The sequence below is a fragment of the Ostrinia furnacalis genome, unplaced genomic scaffold (assembly GCF_004193835.3).
Source record: "Ostrinia furnacalis isolate ACB-3 unplaced genomic scaffold, ASM419383v2 OfSCF1460, whole genome shotgun sequence".
Lineage (NCBI taxonomy): Eukaryota > Metazoa > Arthropoda > Insecta > Lepidoptera > Crambidae > Ostrinia > Ostrinia furnacalis.
Genome location: NW_021131699.1, coordinates 1873 through 22158, shown reverse-complemented (window position 1 = coordinate 22158; position 20286 = coordinate 1873). Strand labels below are relative to the sequence as shown.

Here is a 20286-nt window from a genome sequence, read left to right as displayed (position 1 = left end):
TCGGATTGAGATATAAACCAGCTCCTTTTTTATGAGGTTTTATATACAGTCCTTTTCCAAGGGCTACCGCTTCCATCATTCTGTTGTGCCTTTCTGATTCCATTAGACTCTTTTGTGCGGCTTTAGAATCATTAACAGCTTTTGCTATACCAGCTGCACCTCCCGCAAGGGAACCTAAAGCCGATAACCCCGCAAATATAGGAATAAGTGGTAAAAGTCCTCCACATTTTGGAAGAGGAATACATCGAGGTAATCGTATTCCTTTTTTGTTGCTGAAAAGTTTTTTTGCAGCTGCAGCTGCGTATTTTATAGCAGAGTGATTATCTTTAGTTTTAAGTTTTTTTAATCCTAATTTTATTTTCTTAATCCCTTTCTTAAATGATGTTGTGCCTCGACCGGCTCTGATTTTGGCTTTCATCGCATTTTTAACTATCCATGAAGCAATTTTTTCTCCTTTTCCAACATCTTTTGATTTTAGCCTTTTCTTAGCCATATTTAACAATTCTAAGTCAGCCTTTTGTCGAGTACCAGAGTCTTTATTCAAGTAAGCAATATCGTGTACTGACAATTGATTTGGGAAACAATAATTAACTTTCCCACTTACATTATGGCTAATATAACAGCTAATTATACTTGCCTTTAATTACTTACCCTTAATTATCAATTATACGAAAGTATTCACTCGGGTAACTATGACAGTTATGTCACACTTAATAGTAATTATAAAACAAGCATTGTATTCTTACCAATGATTTATTATTTTTGCAAAGTAATAAACAGCTTTGTTTTTATTATCATTTCACATCAGTCCTCTCAAAATCTACATTGTTCTTATTTCTAATCTCGAGGACAAAGCACGAGCATAATTAATGATTAAACGAACTTAAAAAGTGAAGTTCTATCATAATTATGCGAGGGCTTTGTCCGAAGAGATTAGAAACCCTCCCACCCGTCTTTAACAATCATATATGTAGGTATATTATTAAAAACACAAACCCCCATATTAGTGAAATGATAAAAAATACAAATTACTACTCCAAACTAACTGACGACGGATACCAATGTCAAATGGGATGTAAACTGAGATACCCACAAAAAAAAAATATATATATATATATATCCTCAACTAACAGTGCGTAAACTGGCATCACCGTACGTGATACTACATAGTTCTTATTTCTAATCTCTTCGGACAAAGCCCTCGCATAATTATGATAGAACTTCACTTTTTAAGTTCGTTTAATCATTAAATATCTTTTATAATACCAGCTTCATGTATTTCCTCTATTAATTATTGCATAAAGTTCATTATATACTCCAGTGTTACCAGCTGCCCATGATCCAAGCAGTAATTTTAACCTTTCCACTAATTCATTCGGATCATCCCAATAAACCACATCAGTATTCTGCTTAACTTCTTTTAATATATCAATTCCTTCACCTTGTGTGAGACTTTCTACACTACTTGTATGACTTCTTGAGAACTTAAACAAAGGTTTGATCATGTTCATATATTTAAATCCTTTGTTACTGTTTATAGGTTTAGATGGATCGTAGTTACGTTTGTGTGCATTGGTATCCATAAGTACTAATTTGTAATTTTGTAAGTCCTCATTTGTAATATTTTTTAAATTTGGTGTCTTTTCGTACAATAATTCTTGTAAGCCTTGAGTTTTTTTAAGGTTACGATTTCCAATTTTTAAAATGCGGTCATCATCATAAACACGCGTATTGCCAAGCATCAATTTTCCCTTTACATTTCTAATACCATAAGGCACATCTTTCATCACTTCAGATGACACCGACCAGGATAAAGAATCGTTATTGATACTTGGTGATGATTGAAGTGATTTAAATGAGTTTTCATGAACATCGTGATCCACTGAGGGTGATGTAGTCAAGGTTTTGTCAGATGATTTGTAATTGTCTTTATCGATGTTATATTCATCGTCATCAGGTTCTTCATAATCTTCAGTAGACGTATTTGATGCTTCGGTTTCGCTGTGTTTAGTTCTTTTAGCTTCAGCTATTGGATAATGCTCTGATCCTTCATTTATAGGACGTTTATCACCAGTTTGATTTGTTAACAGTTTTAGTGGGTTAACGATAGGTTTAAATATCGCATTTAGAGTCATGTCATTTGAATTTTGTACATCCTTTATCATTTTTACCTTTCTTTTTACAGCTGCAGCAGATTTTACTATTTGTTCCTTGAGGTTTCGTTCCATTGTTAAGAATTCCGCTCTGTTTGACTTCTCTAATGAAACTGAATGGTTGGTAACGTTACAGCTATATAAAAAGTTTAGTCCATTACTATGAATGTATCAAACTTCATGCGATAACAGCCTTTGTTTCGTTCACAATCCTTATTGATGACCACATAACTATAAGGTTTACTCCACACAGTTGAACACATTTCACGAAACTGCATCCATGACATATCAGACCCAACATGTTCATCGTAAACGTGTCTTAGATTTACATCATCTTGCTTGAACAATATAATAAGATTAGCATTATCTCTTACTAGTTGTTTGGGTATTTTAGTGTAAGTTTGATTCAAAACAGGCAACATTTTTGTTTGTCTCTTTGCGGCCTTGCTTTAGCCCTGATATTTTTACAAAGTTTATTTTTTTATTCATGACGTCTCACCAGCTTGTATCTATAAATAATAGATAAAATCTAAGAGCTTCCTTAAACTGTATCGGTATCGGTACATAAGATGATGTCATTTTTTCTTGTATTGGAAAAACATTATTATGTAGGTTTGTACCTACTAATCAATGTATGATTAATGCTAATAATACTATTGATAGTCTTACAAAGTAAGGCTTCATCATCATTATTATTATTTATTTACTAAAAAAAAAAAAAGGTCAGTTTTAACTTCATGTACTGTTTTACAATTGGTTCGTATAAATTATTTATGTATAACGTTAGAATTCTCATAAGAAGAGATGCGACATCATGAAATACATTGAATCATTTCTTATCTTGCTAAATCTTTTAGACAAGCAAAGTATCTAATTATGCGTTAAAGCGATAATAACTATGTCTTTATAAATATAACACAATAATAATTACATTGTAATCAATGTAATAGAAAATTATTGACGCATCAAAATAGAAATCGGGCCGCTTGTAATAACAACCGGACTAGTGGACTTTGGTCAGTCAAAGAACGAATCAACCACATAAAATAAACTATGTATTATGTAGGTACCTACCAGTACTACCACTACTTGTAACCTTTAGTTTAGATTAAGGACATTTCGTCCATTTGCGACGACAGTGTGACATCTTCAATTAGATTAACACAGAAGATGTCACGTTGTCGTCGCAAATGGACGATTTTTTAATAATACCAAAAAATAATGCGATATTATTTTACGAATCGATAACGCTGCCACAAACTCATAATAATGAATGAGTCTTTCTTCCCTTTCTATGAAGTTTAAATTGAGAATTGGCTACTTGCCAATTTTCTGAAATATATTTTATAATTTTTGTAGTCTTATTTTAAACCCCCTACAATTAACTTTTTTTCAAAAATAACTTTATTTTATAGAGAAAATATGAAATTTTTATCTTTTGGTTTGAAATTCGAGCCAAAACACTGTGTCACGTGACATTTCTTTGCTATGACGTCACATTTCACAAAACAAGCAAAACGAGGCTATACGGCACTATCTGTTCTGAGTGTTAAGTGTAAAGATTTAGCTGAAATTGTGAAAATGACAAGCTACAAAACGTGTGCGGTGCCTATGTGTCGAAGTACGACAATTAAATGTCCCAACAAATTATTTATACACGTTCCTAAATGCCCAAAACGTCGTAAGCAATGGTTACAATTGGCACGCCGAGACCCACAGTTTTCGTCTGATAGGTCTGTGATATTCTTTTGTGAGGATCACTTTGATGTAAGTAAACTACCTTTAAAGACAAAATCAATATGTTTGATTTCGCAAAAATAAATTACCTAAACCTAACCTAACTTGTTAGATTTTATAGAATAAACTTAACTTCTACCTATTAACTTTATGCTTCTACCTAATGACACTTTGTTTTTCTTTGTAGCTACCTAATGATATGGAAAATTACATCCAATATAGTATAATGGGTTCTATTGGTAAAATTAAAATGAAACCTGACTGTTTGCCATCGAAATTTCATTGTCAACCGGACAGAATAAAACGAACAGGGCCAACACAACCTCGATCAGTTGTAAGCAAAAGACGACGTATGAACATATTAGAAGAAATATTTTCTAAGGAATTGCCATCAACATCAGGCATGACCATGACAAGCAATAGCGGTGAGTAAAGTTATCAATTAGTACTTTTAAAGTTTTCTTTAGAACCTAGTTTCTAGAGTAGTACAGTATCTTTGTCATGCACATTTACATACTTGACTATGTTATAAATAATACTTGTTTATTGTTTTTTTTTAGATTTCTTATCTACTACTTCCGGGCTGGATGAGAGACATAATTGTCAAGATCAGATGATACAAGTATGCCCTGAAACAGCTGATAAATTAACACAACTATGTTTGTCTGCAAAGGTTAGAAGCAAAGCTGTACAAACTTCTAGTCAAGCTAAAGATAAAAATACTTCTCCTTTAACAACTCATACTAAGACTATAGCAACATCACCTATTAAAATTAAGTCTCGAATTGGATCAGAAGGTTATATGAAATCCAGGAGGAAATTACTATTCCGTGAAAAGTTAGAAGAGTCATCTTCGACCAGTTCAACACCATCAAAACCTTCACAGTTAACAACTGACACATCGCCATCTGTTCAGTCCCTACTAACAATGACATCAACTAGCAGTAACCAAGAAATTCAAGCCGAATTATCTGAAATAAGAAGGAAAATTGAAGTAGAAAATCGGCAGCGAATGTCTATTGAAAATACTACACAATTAATTAAGAATAATCCAAGATATTACCTAGGTATTTCTAAGGACTGTTATTTTTTAATTGATATTATAAAAAACATACTAAGCTTCGTGAAGAACACATATTATTGTGTTTAAAAAAAATAAGGTTAAATACACCATTTTCTGAACTTGGAGATCAATTTGGCATGTCTTTGTCTTATGTCAGTAAAATTTTTATGAAATCTGTAGCTCTTATTGCAAATGTTTTACATCCATTTATAATTAAATCAAGTAAAAGATCTGTGAAACGAAACTTACCCATGGCATTTAGACATAAATACCATAATGTCTATTGTATTATTGACTGTCTAGAAATAGAAATTCAAAAACCATCAAAATCTGTAGAGCAGGCCTTAACATGGTCAGAATACAAGAAAGCAAACACTGCCAAATACTTAATCAGTAGTACTCCTGATGGTATTATCAATTATATTTCACCTGGGTTCAGTGGCAGAACTACTGATGCCTTGTTAGTACAGAACTGCAACTTTTTAGATTGTTTAGAACCAGGTGTGTCTATACTTGCAGATAGGGGATTTAAACATATTGAAGAACTTTTACTGCAAAAAGGTATTAATTTAATAAGACCTCCAAGTGTTTCTTCTAATTCCAAATTATCAAAAAGTGATGTAATTAAAACAAAACAGGTAGCAAGTTTAAGGATTCACATTGAGCGAATTATAAGACGTTTAAGCGATTTTTTTATGTTAAAACCCCATTCTGTAGTTAATAACAAATTGTTACAATATTTGGATGAATGTGTTATTATAGCCTGTGCACTAATTAATCTACAGGATAGTTTAATAAAAAATACATGATTTTCAAAAATTACACTCTTTTATTTGGTACTATTATATAGTAATGGATACACATTTTTTTCCAAAAAGATTGCAGTTCACATAATAAATTATTAACATATTCAGAACTGTATTCTACAGGCACAATATCCACTTCACCATTTTCTTCAAAATCGCATGATGCCACAACAAATAAACACTTTTTCAATTTAGTTATGTGCATCTGCAGTTGTACTTGTGCAAAGTACTTAGCAGTGACTTGGTCGTTAGAAATATAATTTTTTGAAGTTTTTTCATTCATTGGACACTTTATTTCTATTACAGTATCATCATTCAAAATCCCATCAGGTGATGTTGCTAACATAGGATATTCTTGACATATAAACAGTCCACACTGAGAAATTTCACCAAGTTGTTCTTTTAATTGTTTTTTTACAAGATCTTCTAAGTTTCGGCCTCTTTTCATAGCAACAGTGTCAGGCAATTTTGCACCCATTAATGCTGCAATTAATGAGCCATCTAATGTCTTACACCGAGACACCTCATAAGCTCTTGATGCTGTTATTCGGGCATATCGAAGCTCGTGCCATGCTGGACTTCTATGTTGTTGGCATGTTAGCCTTTCNCTAAACTTTGAAAACTATCTCCAGTAGCTAAGTAACGCAAAGTTATTTGTTGCTTTATTTTTGCAGGTACAGCAGCTCTCATTACTGTATCGGCTCTCTGTATTTTCGACGTTACTTTTTCTAACAGATAGTCAAATTGTTGACCGTTCAGCCTCAAATGATTCTTGTAAGTGGCCTTGTCTTCCAAGCGTACTTCTCGGAGAAAATTATCTGATGCTCCCTGCTTTTCACGCCTTAATATCCATTCGCGGGTCCAAATTGATCTATTCTTTCGTTCCTTCTTCCTTCTTACATTGCTTGTTTCTTTGCTTATATTGTTCAATTCTTTTATTAGTATATCTGCAACAACTGTGATACCTTGCAACAGCAGATCAGTCTGTTCCATGTTGAGCAGATCAGTGTTTTCCGAGAGTTGACACAAAATTGGTGCAAAATTGAATGAGCTTTGATAAGAGTACACTATGAACGTGTAAACCACTATAGGAGTACACTCGTATGACGCTGACTCGTACGAGTGTACTCGGACGTGACTCGGTCCGAGCTGTCTCGTAACGTGTCAACCCGGCTTTAGAGATGACCTAAACTGAACTGTCCCGCCAAACTCATTGGCAGGGGGCGCTACAATCGTTCAACTGTATAGTTTCCAACATGGCAAAAACGGTATTGACAGTGGCAACGGTATTCTAAGGGATTGCCATCAACATCAGGCATGACCATGACGAGCAATAGCGGTGAGTAAAGTTATCAATTAGTTCAATGATTTCAAAATAGGTTTACTTTTAAAGTTTTCTTTAGAACCTAGTTTCTAGAGTAGTACAGTATCTTTGTCATGCACATTTACATACTTGACTATGTTGTAAATAATACTTGTTTATTGTTTTTTTTTAGATTCCTTATCTACTACTTCCGGGCTGGATGAGAGACATAATTTTCAAGGTCAGATGATACAAGTATGCCCTGAAACAGCTGATAAATTAACACAACTATGTTTGTCTGCAAAGGTTAGAAGCAAAGCTGTACAAATTTCTAGTCAAGCTAAAGATAAAAATACTTCTCCTTTAACAACTCATACTAAGACTATAGCAACATCACCTATTAAAATTAAGTCTCGAGTTGGATCAGAAGGTTATATGAAATCCAGGAGGAAATTACTATTCCGTGAAAAGTTAGAAGAGTCATCTTCGACCAGTTCAACACCATCAAAACCTTCACAGTTAACAACTGACACATCGCCATCTGTTCAGTCCCTACTAACAATGACATCAACTAGCAGTAACCAAGAAATTCAAGCTGAATTATCCCAACTAATATTATAAATGCGAAAGTAACTCTGTCTGTCTGTCTGTCTGTTACGCTTTCCCGCTTAAACCTCGCAACCGATTTTGATGAAATTTGGCATAGAGATAGTTTGAGTCCCGGGAAAGAACATAGGATAGTTTTTATCCCGGTTTTTGAAACAGGGACGCGCGCGATAAAGTTTTTCTGTGACAGAAAAAATTCCACGCGGGCGAAGCCGCGGGCGGAAAGCTAGTCTGAAATAAGAAGGAAAATTGAAGCAGAAAATCGGCAGCGAATGTCTATTGAAAATACTACACAATTAATTAAGAATAATCCAAGATATTACCTAGGTATTTCTAAGGACTGTTATTTTTTAATTGATATTATAAAAAAAACATACTAAGCTTCGTGAAGAACACATATCATTGTGTTTAAAAAAAATAAGGTTAAATACACCATTTTCTGAACTTGGAGATAGATCAATTTGGCATGTCTTTGTCTTATGTCAGTAAAATTTAACATGGTCAGAATACAAGAAAGCAAACACTGCCAAATACTTAATCAGTAGTACTCCTGATGGTATTATCAATTATGTTTCACCTAGGTTCAGTGGCAGAACTACTGATGCCTTGTTAGTACAGAACTGCAACTTTTTAGATTGTTTAGAACCAGATGTGTCTATACTTGCAGATAGGGGATTTAAACATATTGAAGAACTTTTACTGCAAAAAGGAATTAATTTAATAAGACCTCCAAGTGTTTCTTCTAATTCCAAATTATCAAAAAGTGATGTAATTAAAACAAAACAGGTAGCAAGTTTAAGGATTCACATTGAGCGAATTATAAGACGTTTAAGAGAATTTTATTATGTAGTTAATAACCCCATTATGTAGTTAATAACAAATTGTTACAATATTTGGATGAATGTGTTATTATTGCCTGCGCACTAATTAATCTACAGGATAGTTTAATAAAAAATACATGATTTTCAAAAATTACACACTTGGTACAATTAGGTATATAGTAATGGATACACATTTTTTTTTCCAAAAAGATTGCAGTTCACATAATAAGTTATTACTTAACATATCCAGAATTGTATTCTACAGGCACAATATCCACTTCACCATTTTCTTCAAAATCGCATGATGCCACAACAAATAAACACTTTTTCAATTTAGTTATGTGCATCTGCAGTTGTACTTGTGCAAAGTGCAGTGACTTGGTCGTTAGAAATATAATTTTTTGAAGTTTTTCCATTCATTGGACACTTTATTTCTATTACAGTATCATCATTCAAAATCCCATCAGGTGATGCTGCTAACATAGGATATTCTTGACATATGAACAGTCCACACTGAGAAACACCATGTTGTTCTTTTAATTGTTTTTTCTAAGTTTCGGCCTTTTTTCATAGGAACATTGTCAGGCAATTTTGCACCCATTAATGCTGCAATTATTGAGCCATCTAATGTCTTACACCGAGACACCTCATAAGCTCTTGATGCTGTTATTCGGGCATATCGAAGCTCGTGCCATGCTGGACTTCTATGTTGTTGGCATGTTAGCCTTTCCGCTTCACTAATATTCTTTTCTGTAACAACTGTATGTATTTTGTTTAAAAAACGATCACTGTTATCTTCAGAATTAAATCTGCAACTTAATTGGTGTAAGGAAAGCAACTGAATTACATCATCCTCATAATCAATCAAATGTTTCAAAATTTGACAGTTTTATAACTTCCTCAGTTTACTTTCTTTTAAAAATTCGCACATAACACTTTCATCTTGCCGGTTATGTATAGAACTGCCACTGTTACCCATCTCTTTTATTGTCATGTACTTTAGAGTACTGCCAACCTTAGACAATTTTGATTTTTTCCAGTAGCATGCAATGGCAGTGCAAGATGGCTCTTCACTTCTTCTATGTGTCCACATTAAGAAAGCCACTGCATGTTTACAGCAACCTTGGGAGGCAGGGCAGTCAGCACACTGTACACTTTGTACAACTCCTTCCTTTTCGTCGATGACCATGGACACCGAGTATGGCTGTTGACGAACTGTGTTCGGGACAAACTTTACCCTTTACGACACACAAATTTCCTTCCCTCTTCAGCTGGACATATCCTATGGCGTCATCGCCATAAGACTGTCGCGAAGATCTGAAATTAAAAACATAACCTATAAATGTTTGATATAAAGTAGCTATTTGATTGACTTAGGAATCTTAATTATTATTTTTTTATGTGATAGGAGGCAAACGAGCAGACGGATCACCTGATGGTAAGTGATTACCGTCGCCCATAGACACCCGCAGACCCAGGGGCGTTACAGGTGCGTTGCCGGCCTTTATGGTAAAGATACAACAGCTTGTACAAAAATAATGTATTTTATTTCGGTAGGTACTTACACGGAAGTTTTTGCATTCCTAAACTCAGCACAACAAAAATTTGGATTACAGGCAAAGAAATTTGCGATCATAAACGCATCGATTCTAGGCAAGTTTGCACTATCCGCTTTAATATTAGCCTGACTCCATTTCCTGAAATGTTTTAAACAGCACAACTGGACTAATAAAACTTTGGTTTATTAAATTATGACGTCATACGATGATCAATCATGGCCGCTCCTTGTCAACCACAGATAAAAAAAACTCAGATTTATTTTCCAAAAATAAAATATTAATAATTTGTTTTAATGCAAAAAACGTACTGTATGATTTATTATTTACTTAAAAGCTACCTTATAAAACATATTTCATATTTTATTGTTACAACTGTCAAGTAGCGAATTTGAAGTACAAAGGTGTGTACTTCAAATTGTTATACATGACCCACGCTGAACTGTCCCACCAAAGTTCACCAAACTCAATGACAGGGGGGCGCTGCCATTGTTCAACTATATGGTTTCCAACATGGCAAAAATCGGAACCAGCGATCCGGTATTGACGGTGGCGCCCCGCTGTCAATGTCACTGATGAGAAGGTTCGTTGTAGTTGGGATCGCCAAGGGATCCGCAACAGCGAAATCTATATTAAAGGATCTTGACAATTTTTACGAGCGAAGAAGCTTAGCTTCACAATTAGCGCTGCGTAAACAACTTTTAAATCTCAAATTGCAACCAGATGATATATTGTTGCAACATTTCAATAAATTCAATAATATTGATAACACTGGTCAACAAAAAATCAAAATTAAAATGGTGCCGAGATTCTGTTGATAGTTTATTATTAGGTGTTTATTAGTAATAATAAAAATATTTTTCTTTTTTTTTTCCTACGTGTAGTTTTTGATCTACCCTCAGTTTTAAATTTTAGCTTTAATCGGTACTTTGGTTGCACAGTTTGTAATGTTATCGGTACATTTTTATAACGAAATTTATTTTAATATGATGTCTGCATTGCCAAGAAGTTGCCTCAATGATCCAAATGTAATTTGTTATNCTTTTCTAACTTAATTTAGGGATTTTTTAGAATATTTTTAGGGTAACTCGAACTACCATACTTGGCATGGTTCAAAATGTTTCTATGTACCTACTTGAAAATTACTAGTCCAGTCATTTAAGCTTAAATTAGGTAAGAATCTCGGAATTCGAGATACCCAGCTGTAAGTCTGTAAATACTTGTATATTGACACCCTAAAAGTTGTCTCAAAACCTACATATGGTAGCGTGTAAGCAACTATTAAATTTTAAGGTCAAAGGTCACAAAAATCGCTTTTTTTGGAAATATCTCATTTCCTATGGGTTTTTTGCTATTTGTATTTATTATCAATATTGTAGAATACAAAATTCTCTACAAATTTTGTTCAGATTTTTTTTTTATACGGTGAACCGTTTTCGAGATAGAGGGCAGCCGCTAGTACTTTAATAAATCTGTAGAGGTCAATTCTGTACATGAAATATATTTTCAAAATAACTATCAGGGGGTGATTAGTGATCGATACTGATGCCAAAAATGCAATCAGTAAAATTTTTGTCTGTCTGTCTGTCCGTCTGTATGTTCCTTATAGAAACAAAAACTACTCGACGGATTTTAACGAAACTTGGTACAATTATTTTTCATACTCCTGGGCAGGTCATAGTATACTTAGGAAATCCTACGGGAACAGGAATTAGCGGGAAAATCCTTTTGTATGAAAAATCTAAACGCTTAACGGAAGTTAGATGCTTGAAATTTGGCATGTAGGTACCTTAGTAAAAGTAAACAACAAGAAATTCCCGAAATTCCCACGGGAATTAGCGGGAAAATCCTTTTGTATGAAAAATCTAAACCGCTTAAGTTGACCTGAAGTGATGCAGTGACCGCGCGCTCTCCACCCTCTATCTCGAAAACGGTTCACCGTATAAAAAAAAATTTAAACAAAATTTGTAGAGAATTTAGTATTCTACAATATTGATAATAAATACAAATAGCAAAAAACCCATAGGAAATGGGATATTTCTAAAAAAAGCGCAAAAAAACCGATTTTTGTGACCGTTGACCTTAAAATTTAATAGTTGCTTACACCCTACCATATGTAGGTTTTGAGACAACTTTTAGGGTGTCAATATACAAGTATTTACAGACTTACAGCTGGGTATCTCGAATTCCGAGATTCTTACCTAATTTAAGCTTAAATGACTGGACTAGTAATTTTCAAGTAGGTACATAGAAACATTTTGAACCATGCCAAGTATGGTAGTTCGAGTTACCCTAAAAATATTATTTGAGACAACTTTTAGGGTGTCAATATACACGTATTTACAGACTTACAGCTGGGTATCTCGAATTCCGAGGTGAACTTACTATAATGACTGGACTATACCGCCATATTCTATTTCACGACTGTTTTATGAAACTCATAGATTGAAATTAACGTGTTTTGATTATACATATTATTATTTTTTAAATAATAAAAGACGTATTTTCACACTTTCAGACCTATATGTTTAAGGACAACTTTTTGGTCAACAATTGTTAAACAATATCAATCAGAAATAAATTATTCAGTTTCGACCAACATTTTGGCACAAAATAATCCAGACACAATAAAAAAGTAGTGTTACTTAAATGGCACTTTACATATGACTCCTAATCTTTTGAGGAAGCGCTTCGAGAAGCACTACGACAAAGTGGCAAAAGAAAGACCCCTGCTTTAATTAGCGCTTGTTTAGTGATGAATTTTAATAATTGAACAATCTCAACTACCCTGACATTCGATGTTTTCACATTTATTTGCATCAATTTCAGGTATTCGGGACTGTGTCCGTCCCACTCCATCCAGAGGCGACGGTGAGCGTGGCGTGGTTCTTTGAAGCCAACTACTACACCGTGGATAACGGCACGTGGTTGGAGCCGCTGCTCGGAGACATTGGTGCTGTTGGTGATGTTGGTACCTACTCTATTAAATAGCCTTGTTAATGATTTTAATCTGAGTTTGACTGAATTTGGATAGACAGCAATACGGTATTAACCAGTCAGTCCTTCACCAGTGACCACCATTAGAGTATGTTTTAATGGTGGTCACTGGTGATGCATATTTCAGTTTTTTGGATCAATGTATGAAGTCAGACCGTTTTGAAAAGGTATCTTGCTACTGGTAGGTAAAGTTAACCTACCACTGCCTCGGGACAATAAATGGGCCAGTGCTGAGAAGAAGCAGCGCAAATGTCGAAGTGCCCTAAATTAACATCACTTATGTAGTTCTTAGAAATCAAAATAGATAAAGACCGTTAGAGTAGGCGCACACCGTTGATTTTTCGTCGGCCGATAGTTTAGTCGGGCAGTTGATCAGTATGAGCATGTATGGGAGTGCGCACACTACGCCGATTCGATTTGGCCGATTCTTCATACAATTTAAAATCGGGCACAACTATCGGCCAACTAAAAATCAACGGTGTGCGCCTACTCTTACTGCACGCATAAAACTTTTCGTTTTGCTGAAATCAGCAAATATCGAAACTGAATCAAAGTGCTAAGTGCCGTTGCTTTCAAAGCAGAAGATTCGAGGGCCAATCACTGCAGCCTTCGGCGAGCGTCCGTTCTGCAAACACTGGCTCGATCTTATTGATTGCACCGGAAAGTATCGAGTAAAGGTGTGCACACATTTATATGGGGCGTTAGCGGGGCGTACACGGGGCGTTTGATTTTTTTGTGCTACACAATAAGGACTGTGTTAATATTGCGGTTACCAGTGGGTGCCTCTAGCGAGAAAGGCCCAACTTGACTTGATTGTGGACACCACTGTCATAACCACAATCACCACTGCACCAACTGCTGAATGCTGAAACGATAGGAGGACTATCGCATAATTTGCAATCACTGGATTGGCGCCACGGTCGAGTAAGGTTCTATCGCTAGTGACGCCAAGTGGTGAGCGTTGAAGCAGTAGGAAGACTATCGTATCTGCAAATAACCAGATTGGCGCCACTGTCGAGTAAGGTCCTATTATACACCAGTGGGACAGCAGCGTGGGACGTCCGCCTACAAGGTGGACCGACGACATCGTAAAGGTAGCAGGGAAGCGCTGGACGCAGGCCGCTACCAATCGATCAACATGGAAAGCATTGGGGGAGGCCTATGTTCAGCAGTGGACGTCCTGTGGCTGAAATGATGATGATGATGATGACACACCAATGGCGCCAACTGGAAAGCATAATCAAGGAATCTTTTAGAGGAAATCAAGGATTTTAAAGCAACCATGATCCAACGGCCGAGGTCAACCGCTAGAGCATTTTAGTAAATCCGCCTCTAAATCAAATTATTATGAAGTTTTTTTTCCTTTTTCTAGGTAAGCAGAAAAGCCCGAAGTGAATCACCAAGAGCAGATAGCAAAATACCAAACAATTTCTACACTAGAGCGAATCTTTACGCTTTCATAGAATCCATGTTGGAGAAGTAAGTACTCAGCTTAATTTACTTTAATTACCTCCTAAGAAGTGTTGATGCTTAAGATAAGTATCCTTCAGTTGAGCGATATAAATATTCAAGTGTATTTACCACAGGAATTATTTTCACTTTGACTGGGTTGCACCATCTTAACTTTAACAAACGTCAAAAGTCAAACTCCATACAATAACACCGGATATTCTTATAATTAATGTTAAGATGGTGCAACTCAGCCTTAATATATTTAATACTAGCGGCCGCCCGCGACTTCGTACGCGTGGATCCCGTTATACCCCCTTCATCTATCTTAACGCGGTTTAGATTTTTTCATACAAATGATTTTTCCCGCTAACTCCCGTTCCCGTGGGAATTTTGCAATATCCTGTTGTAACTAAGCTTTAAGTTTACTAAGGTACCTGCATGCCAAATTTCAAGCGTCTAACTTAAGCGGTTTAGATTTTTCATACAAAAGGATTTTCCCGCTAATGCCCGTTCCCGTGGGAATTCCTAAGTATCCTATAACCTGCCCAGGAGTATGAAGAATAATTGTACCAAGTTTTGTTAAAATCCGTGGAGCAGTTTTTGTTTCTATAAGGAACATACAGACAGACAGACAGACAGACAAAAAATTTACTGATTGCATTTTTGGCATCAGTATCGATCACTAATCACCCCCTGATAGTTATTTTGAAAATATATTTCATGTACAGAATTGACCTCTCTACAGATTTATTATCTAAGTTATAGATTATGACAAATCAAAATTGATAATAGCCCTTGTTGAAAAGTTATTGAGTGATTACCACGGACCAAAAGTCGTAGTGTAAGCAGTCCTCGGTTAACTGACACTGGAAAAGACTGTGGGAATCGCAGCTCAGGGTCGGTATTGAGAGAGCCTTTGTCCAGTTCGTCTTTCGGTTAAAATTACCGAATATTTAATAATGCAAAATAGCACACGGTGTAATGTTACCCATATTATTTTAAGAGATTAACGTGGACGTATTAAATTACCTCCCATTAACTCACCCATGATATGATATGAGCGCTCAGATAGAGTGGATGCGAAAGATGAAATCCACACTAAAATACAGCATAAAAATAAAACCAATGATTATAATCCGAAACGAGTGCTGCAACGAAAAGGCTCTCCGAAACAACAAGTTGGAACATCCGAATATTAAACCCTCAATTCGGATACAGTACACCACATCGGATATTTTTTTACTGCAAAATCGCGCCTATTACGATTGTATTAAGATGCAGTATTTAGCTTGATAACTGTCGCCTTTACGTGGCATGATCGGTTGCCGGTTACGCGCCTGCTGGATTAATAGCGATGCGATTTTTACTAAAAGCATATTCAATTAATCCGATGATTCGATGGTATCGAATACATGGTATCGATGGTGATATAACTATAATTCTTTTAACACATAGTGTTTTATCAAAGTGCCACAGAGTAAAAATCTCACTCTCAATTTAGACTCAACAAAGACTCGCATTTGACAACACAAAAAATATGAAAGATGACCGACAAATGTGTACAAAATATAATGTAGCTATTGAGTTTCTGAATAAACTGAATAAATAAACAAACATTTAGAGTCCATTCGAATATTCGTTTTTAATCTTTCTGGAACGAGTTCAATATACATTTAAATGCAATCCTTTAATCGATTGTTTTATTTTTATGTTCTTTATCGCCCATCACTACCCAGAATGTTGCAATCACGAGCATTCATCGCGATGCCACCGCGGATCTGGATTTTCGATTAATATCACCTCGATTCGCTTACAAACTATTATTATTTTGTAGCGAATGTTTTATAACGATCGGAAATTGTAGGTTGAAAAAACCTGAAAAAAACATAGTGGAAAAACTCACTTAAACCAAACGAATATTCTAGGAGATATTATTTCTATTCTTTATCTGATTTCGTTTTGGTCTGAAAAATATGTACCAGAATCTTTAGCTAACGAATGAAATATTACACCTATTCAAATTGATCTCTTGATTACTGAATAAGGCACTTTAGAGTCCTGGAAAAAATCGCTTTGGAGCCATAATCAGCCAACCTGAAGACAATAATACACGGACTCTGTATAATGTACATTTTTACAGGAATAATTTATTCCTTGTAAATAACTTTAATTGAAAACGCAGCGTGGGACGTCCACCCACAAGGTGGACCGACGACATCATAAAGGTAGTAGGGAAGCACTGGACGCAGGCCGCTCACCAATCGATTAACATGGAAAGCATTGGAGGATGCCTATGTTCAGCTGTGGACGTCCTATGGCTGAAATGATGATGATGATGAACGTCAAAAAGTACTGATGAGGACTTAATTATTGTTATTTCCATGTTAAGAGCGTTTACGCTGTTTGGCGCAAAAACAGTACTTTTTCAACCCGTTACAATAATTAACCAGTTACATTACAAATATATTATAGGCATAAATAATTAGGCAATTTCGTCGTCTAAATAGTTAGTTGAGAAAATATTTCGATTAGTATAGTATTTAAGAATTCTATCAAGATACACAGGTTTTCAAATTTCCACTTTAGCGTCAGTTTACAAGCTGATTTTTTTATAAAAATACTGTGAAAACGATATAACAAACATTTATATCCTATAGCATAGGTCCTTAAGCAAATAGTTAGTTGAGAAAATTCTTAGATTTAAGCATTTTACAATAAGAAATCACAAATTCAAAGAACGTGACTTACCCAAAAATCAAAGTGATTTTTACACCATTATTCTTCTTTAATTCAACATAAAAATAGCTTAATACCTATAATAAAATAACATCTTCTTTTAAATATTTACTTTGAAACGATATTATAATTAATTCATTGTTATTGTTTTGCCATAAACATTTGAAAACTATTAAAAAACGCCGCGCGCGAATCATTTAAAAAAACCAAGTCTCGCAACTCAGTTGTTCTACGGTAAAAAGTTGTGAGATCCATGTAATACCAAGTCCAGGCCAGGAAATCTTTAACGTTTTACATAAATATATTGACTTGGCCATCGCATCAAAACACGTGTAAATTAAATTATTTAGTGCGATGGCCAAGTCAATAATTTATGTAAAACGTTAAAGATTTCCTGGCCTGGACTTGGTATTACATGGATCTCACAACTTTTTACCGTAGAACAACTGAGTTGCGAGACTTGTTTTTTTTGACAAGTATTGTTTTTGATGGGATTCTTCTTTACTTCAACATAAAAATGGCTGAATATAATAAAATAATATCTTCTTTAAAATATTTACTTTGAAACGATATATAATTCATTGTTATTGTTTTGCTATAAACATTTGAAAACTATTAAAAAACGCCGCGCGCGAATCATTTCCAATGATGCCCCTTGAAACGCCGCGCTTCGCGTAAACGCTCTTAAGTCAAGTTAAATTATTAATTTCCAGGTACGGCTACCCTGGACGAAGCTGCCTGATGATGAGCATCTGCGAGAATGCAAGCGCAATGTTCCACCACAACGGCGTCGTTGGAGATTTACTGCATCTTGTTCTAACGTAAGATACTACAATTTATTTAACAAGTTCTTAAGTAGGTACCTATATTGTTTTAAACTTTCATGGTCACTAATCCCAACTAATATTATAAATGCGAAAGTAACTCTGTCTGTCTGTCTGTCTGTTACGCTTTCCCGCTTAAACCTCGCAACCGATTTTGATGAAATTTGGCATAGAGATAGTTTGAGTCCCGGGAAAGAACATAGGATAGTTTTTATCCCGGTTTTTGAAACAGGGACGCGCGCGATAAAGTTTTTCTGTGACAGACAAAATTCCACGCGGGTGAAGCCGCGGGCGGAAAGCTAGTTATTAATACTGACGGGATTGCTACCTGATAAAGGTGGATGCAGGCCGCTACCAACCGTGCGATGTGGAAGTCATTGGGGGAGGCCTATGTTCAGCAGTGGACGTCCTATGGCTGAAATGATGATTGCTACCATGTACCTTAATTTTGAGTTTCCGATATTTTGGCACTGTTGCAAGCGCCATGGTCTGGTCACGGACGGAGTAACATCTCACCCGCAAGTTTCTTCAGTTATTCCGTGACCATGGCGCTTGCAACAGTGCCGAAATATCGGAAACTCAAAATTAAGGTAGCAATCCCGTCAGTAATAATAATTAAATTCTTAAGTTTATAAAATGAGCTGAAGATTATTATGTGTTGCAATCCCAATACGATTTTTTAAACATTAACTGCTTTAGGACAATGCTTCAGCATAACTTTAGCAACTCACGCCCGTATTCACAAACGATGCTTGCTTGCTTATTAAGTGAAGTAGCAAATCGAACGCACAGCGTTGAATAGAGCTCTGTGATTGGTTCGTGTGTCACCCTGTACCTACGTCCACGCGCACTGTGAGACCTCATAGTAACTTTAACGAATATGGGCGTGAGTCAATATTGACAGCTGGTCGTCATTCTATAACAACTGTTATGCTAATTATTAACATTAATCATGTAGTAAAGGCCTAATTCCTAATATTTTCCTAACCTATATAATTCTAGCATGTAACTAACTAGTTAGTAAAAATGTTGTACTAAATTACAGAAGTAGTGTTAAGCTACCAAAGTTGGTACATTATTTAGGCCGCCAACGGTTAGTAAGTTTGGTCCACAAAAACTAGTGAAATTTCCCAGAACGCATGCGAATGATGTATGGTATGTTTGATTAATGATTTAACGTTTTGAATGGACTTAACAATAGATCACACTAATTTTCAGGCCTTTTACTTCATCGTTTTGATTTTAATTATATTTATTCACAAAACTGTGACTAATTCTCCCACATTCGTAAATTGCAATCAGTATCTAGATAAGTCTAATGCAAAAAACATGTAAAAGTAATAATATGTATTAGTTAAGGTATACAAGTGTAAATGTTAATGTATGTTTTAAATTCAATAAATTATTTGTATTTGTATGTATTTTACGTAGAGAAAAAAAATCATACATTTTATTGCGAAGTGAAGCGAATAAAACAGCATTTCACATCGTACATTAATATTAAAACTCTATTAAAGTGACTGGGCTATTTGCGCTTATTTTCAGCACTGGCCCTAAAAACGTCAGCAACCTGTAAAACCGTTTTTAACAGCCTAATTGCAAAAATAAATGGGTTAAAAAACTTATTATGATTTTTGTTTTTAAAAATTTCAGGCCATCAGCGTCAATGCTAGAAGAAGAAATAGAAGACTCGTACTACGAAGCAGAGTACTACGGAATAGCCGAAGAATGCGGGAGATACAGCATACAATGTCCTGAAAGTCCGTTGGATCTATTTTCAGTACATGTGGAAAAAGCATTATAGCAAAAGTTTTACACAAACGTCATAAAATGAGAATTCACTTTGAATATCAGGCATGTTGAAACTGTAATTGAACTTGGCTTGACATGCTGCCGCGTATCTAGATGTACTTAATTTTTATAACCTACCAGTATAATGAAAACAAGTGTCGTCCGTTACTATTGCAATATTTAAATTGAAGAGATATCAGTGAACTAATCAATCATTAATTAAAGTTATTTAACACTGCCAGAAATAACAAGATATTTTTGTATTTGTATATTCCTTATTGTTGCCGAATTATGGCTTCAATTTTTTTTCAAAAGAAAGCGGAGTTTGATATCCTTCTTTAGACATTTTACTACAAAAATATGCAAAGTTAATAGAGTATCAGACAACGATTTTACATAACTATCTAAATACTTTTCCTTGTAAATACACTATACATAGTT

At 35.1% G+C, this 20286-nt stretch overlaps 2 protein-coding genes and 2 pseudogenes across 2 annotated transcripts; 3 read left to right on the top strand and 1 right to left on the bottom strand.

The window, feature by feature from the left end:
- The first annotated feature begins 4108 nt into the window (after positions 1-4108).
- On the top strand, positions 4109-4787 carry LOC114352871 (uncharacterized). Its single transcript, XM_028304615.1, has 3 exons — positions 4109-4315; positions 4451-4687; positions 4777-4787. The coding sequence occupies exons 1-3, from the start codon at positions 4117-4119 to the stop codon at positions 4785-4787; spliced, it is 447 nt and encodes a 148-aa protein (XP_028160416.1). The 5' UTR covers positions 4109-4116.
- On the top strand, positions 4707-6354 carry LOC114352874 (uncharacterized; annotated as a pseudogene).
- Positions 6355-9303: 2949 nt separating this feature from the next.
- LOC114352870 (uncharacterized) lies at positions 9304-10230 on the bottom strand (annotated as a pseudogene).
- Positions 10231-12708: 2478 nt separating this feature from the next.
- Positions 12709-18095, top strand: LOC114352869 (uncharacterized). The gene is made up of 4 exons (XM_028304614.1): positions 12709-12756; positions 12875-13012; positions 14415-14521; positions 17944-18095. The coding sequence occupies exons 1-4, from the start codon at positions 12709-12711 to the stop codon at positions 18053-18055; spliced, it is 405 nt and encodes a 134-aa protein (XP_028160415.1). The 3' UTR covers positions 18056-18095.
- The last annotated feature ends 2191 nt before the right edge of the window (positions 18096-20286 follow it).

Bases quoted from the DNA above. Each gene is read 5' to 3' on its own strand.
- LOC114352871 (XM_028304615.1), top strand. From the start codon at position 4,117: ATGGGTTCTATTGGTAAAATTAAAATGAAACCTGACTGTTTGCCATCG. The intron at 4,316-4,450 runs GTGAGTAAAGTT...GTTTTTTTTTAG, and splicing joins GACCATGACAAGCAATAGCG to ATTTCTTATCTACTACTTCC.
- LOC114352869 (XM_028304614.1), top strand. From the start codon at position 12,709: ATGACTCCTAATCTTTTGAGGAAGCGCTTCGAGAAGCACTACGACAAA. The intron at 12,757-12,874 runs GTGGCAAAAGAA...CATCAATTTCAG, and splicing joins TCGAGAAGCACTACGACAAA to GTATTCGGGACTGTGTCCGT. The intron at 14,522-17,943 runs GTAAGTACTCAG...ATTAATTTCCAG, and splicing joins ATAGAATCCATGTTGGAGAA to GTACGGCTACCCTGGACGAA.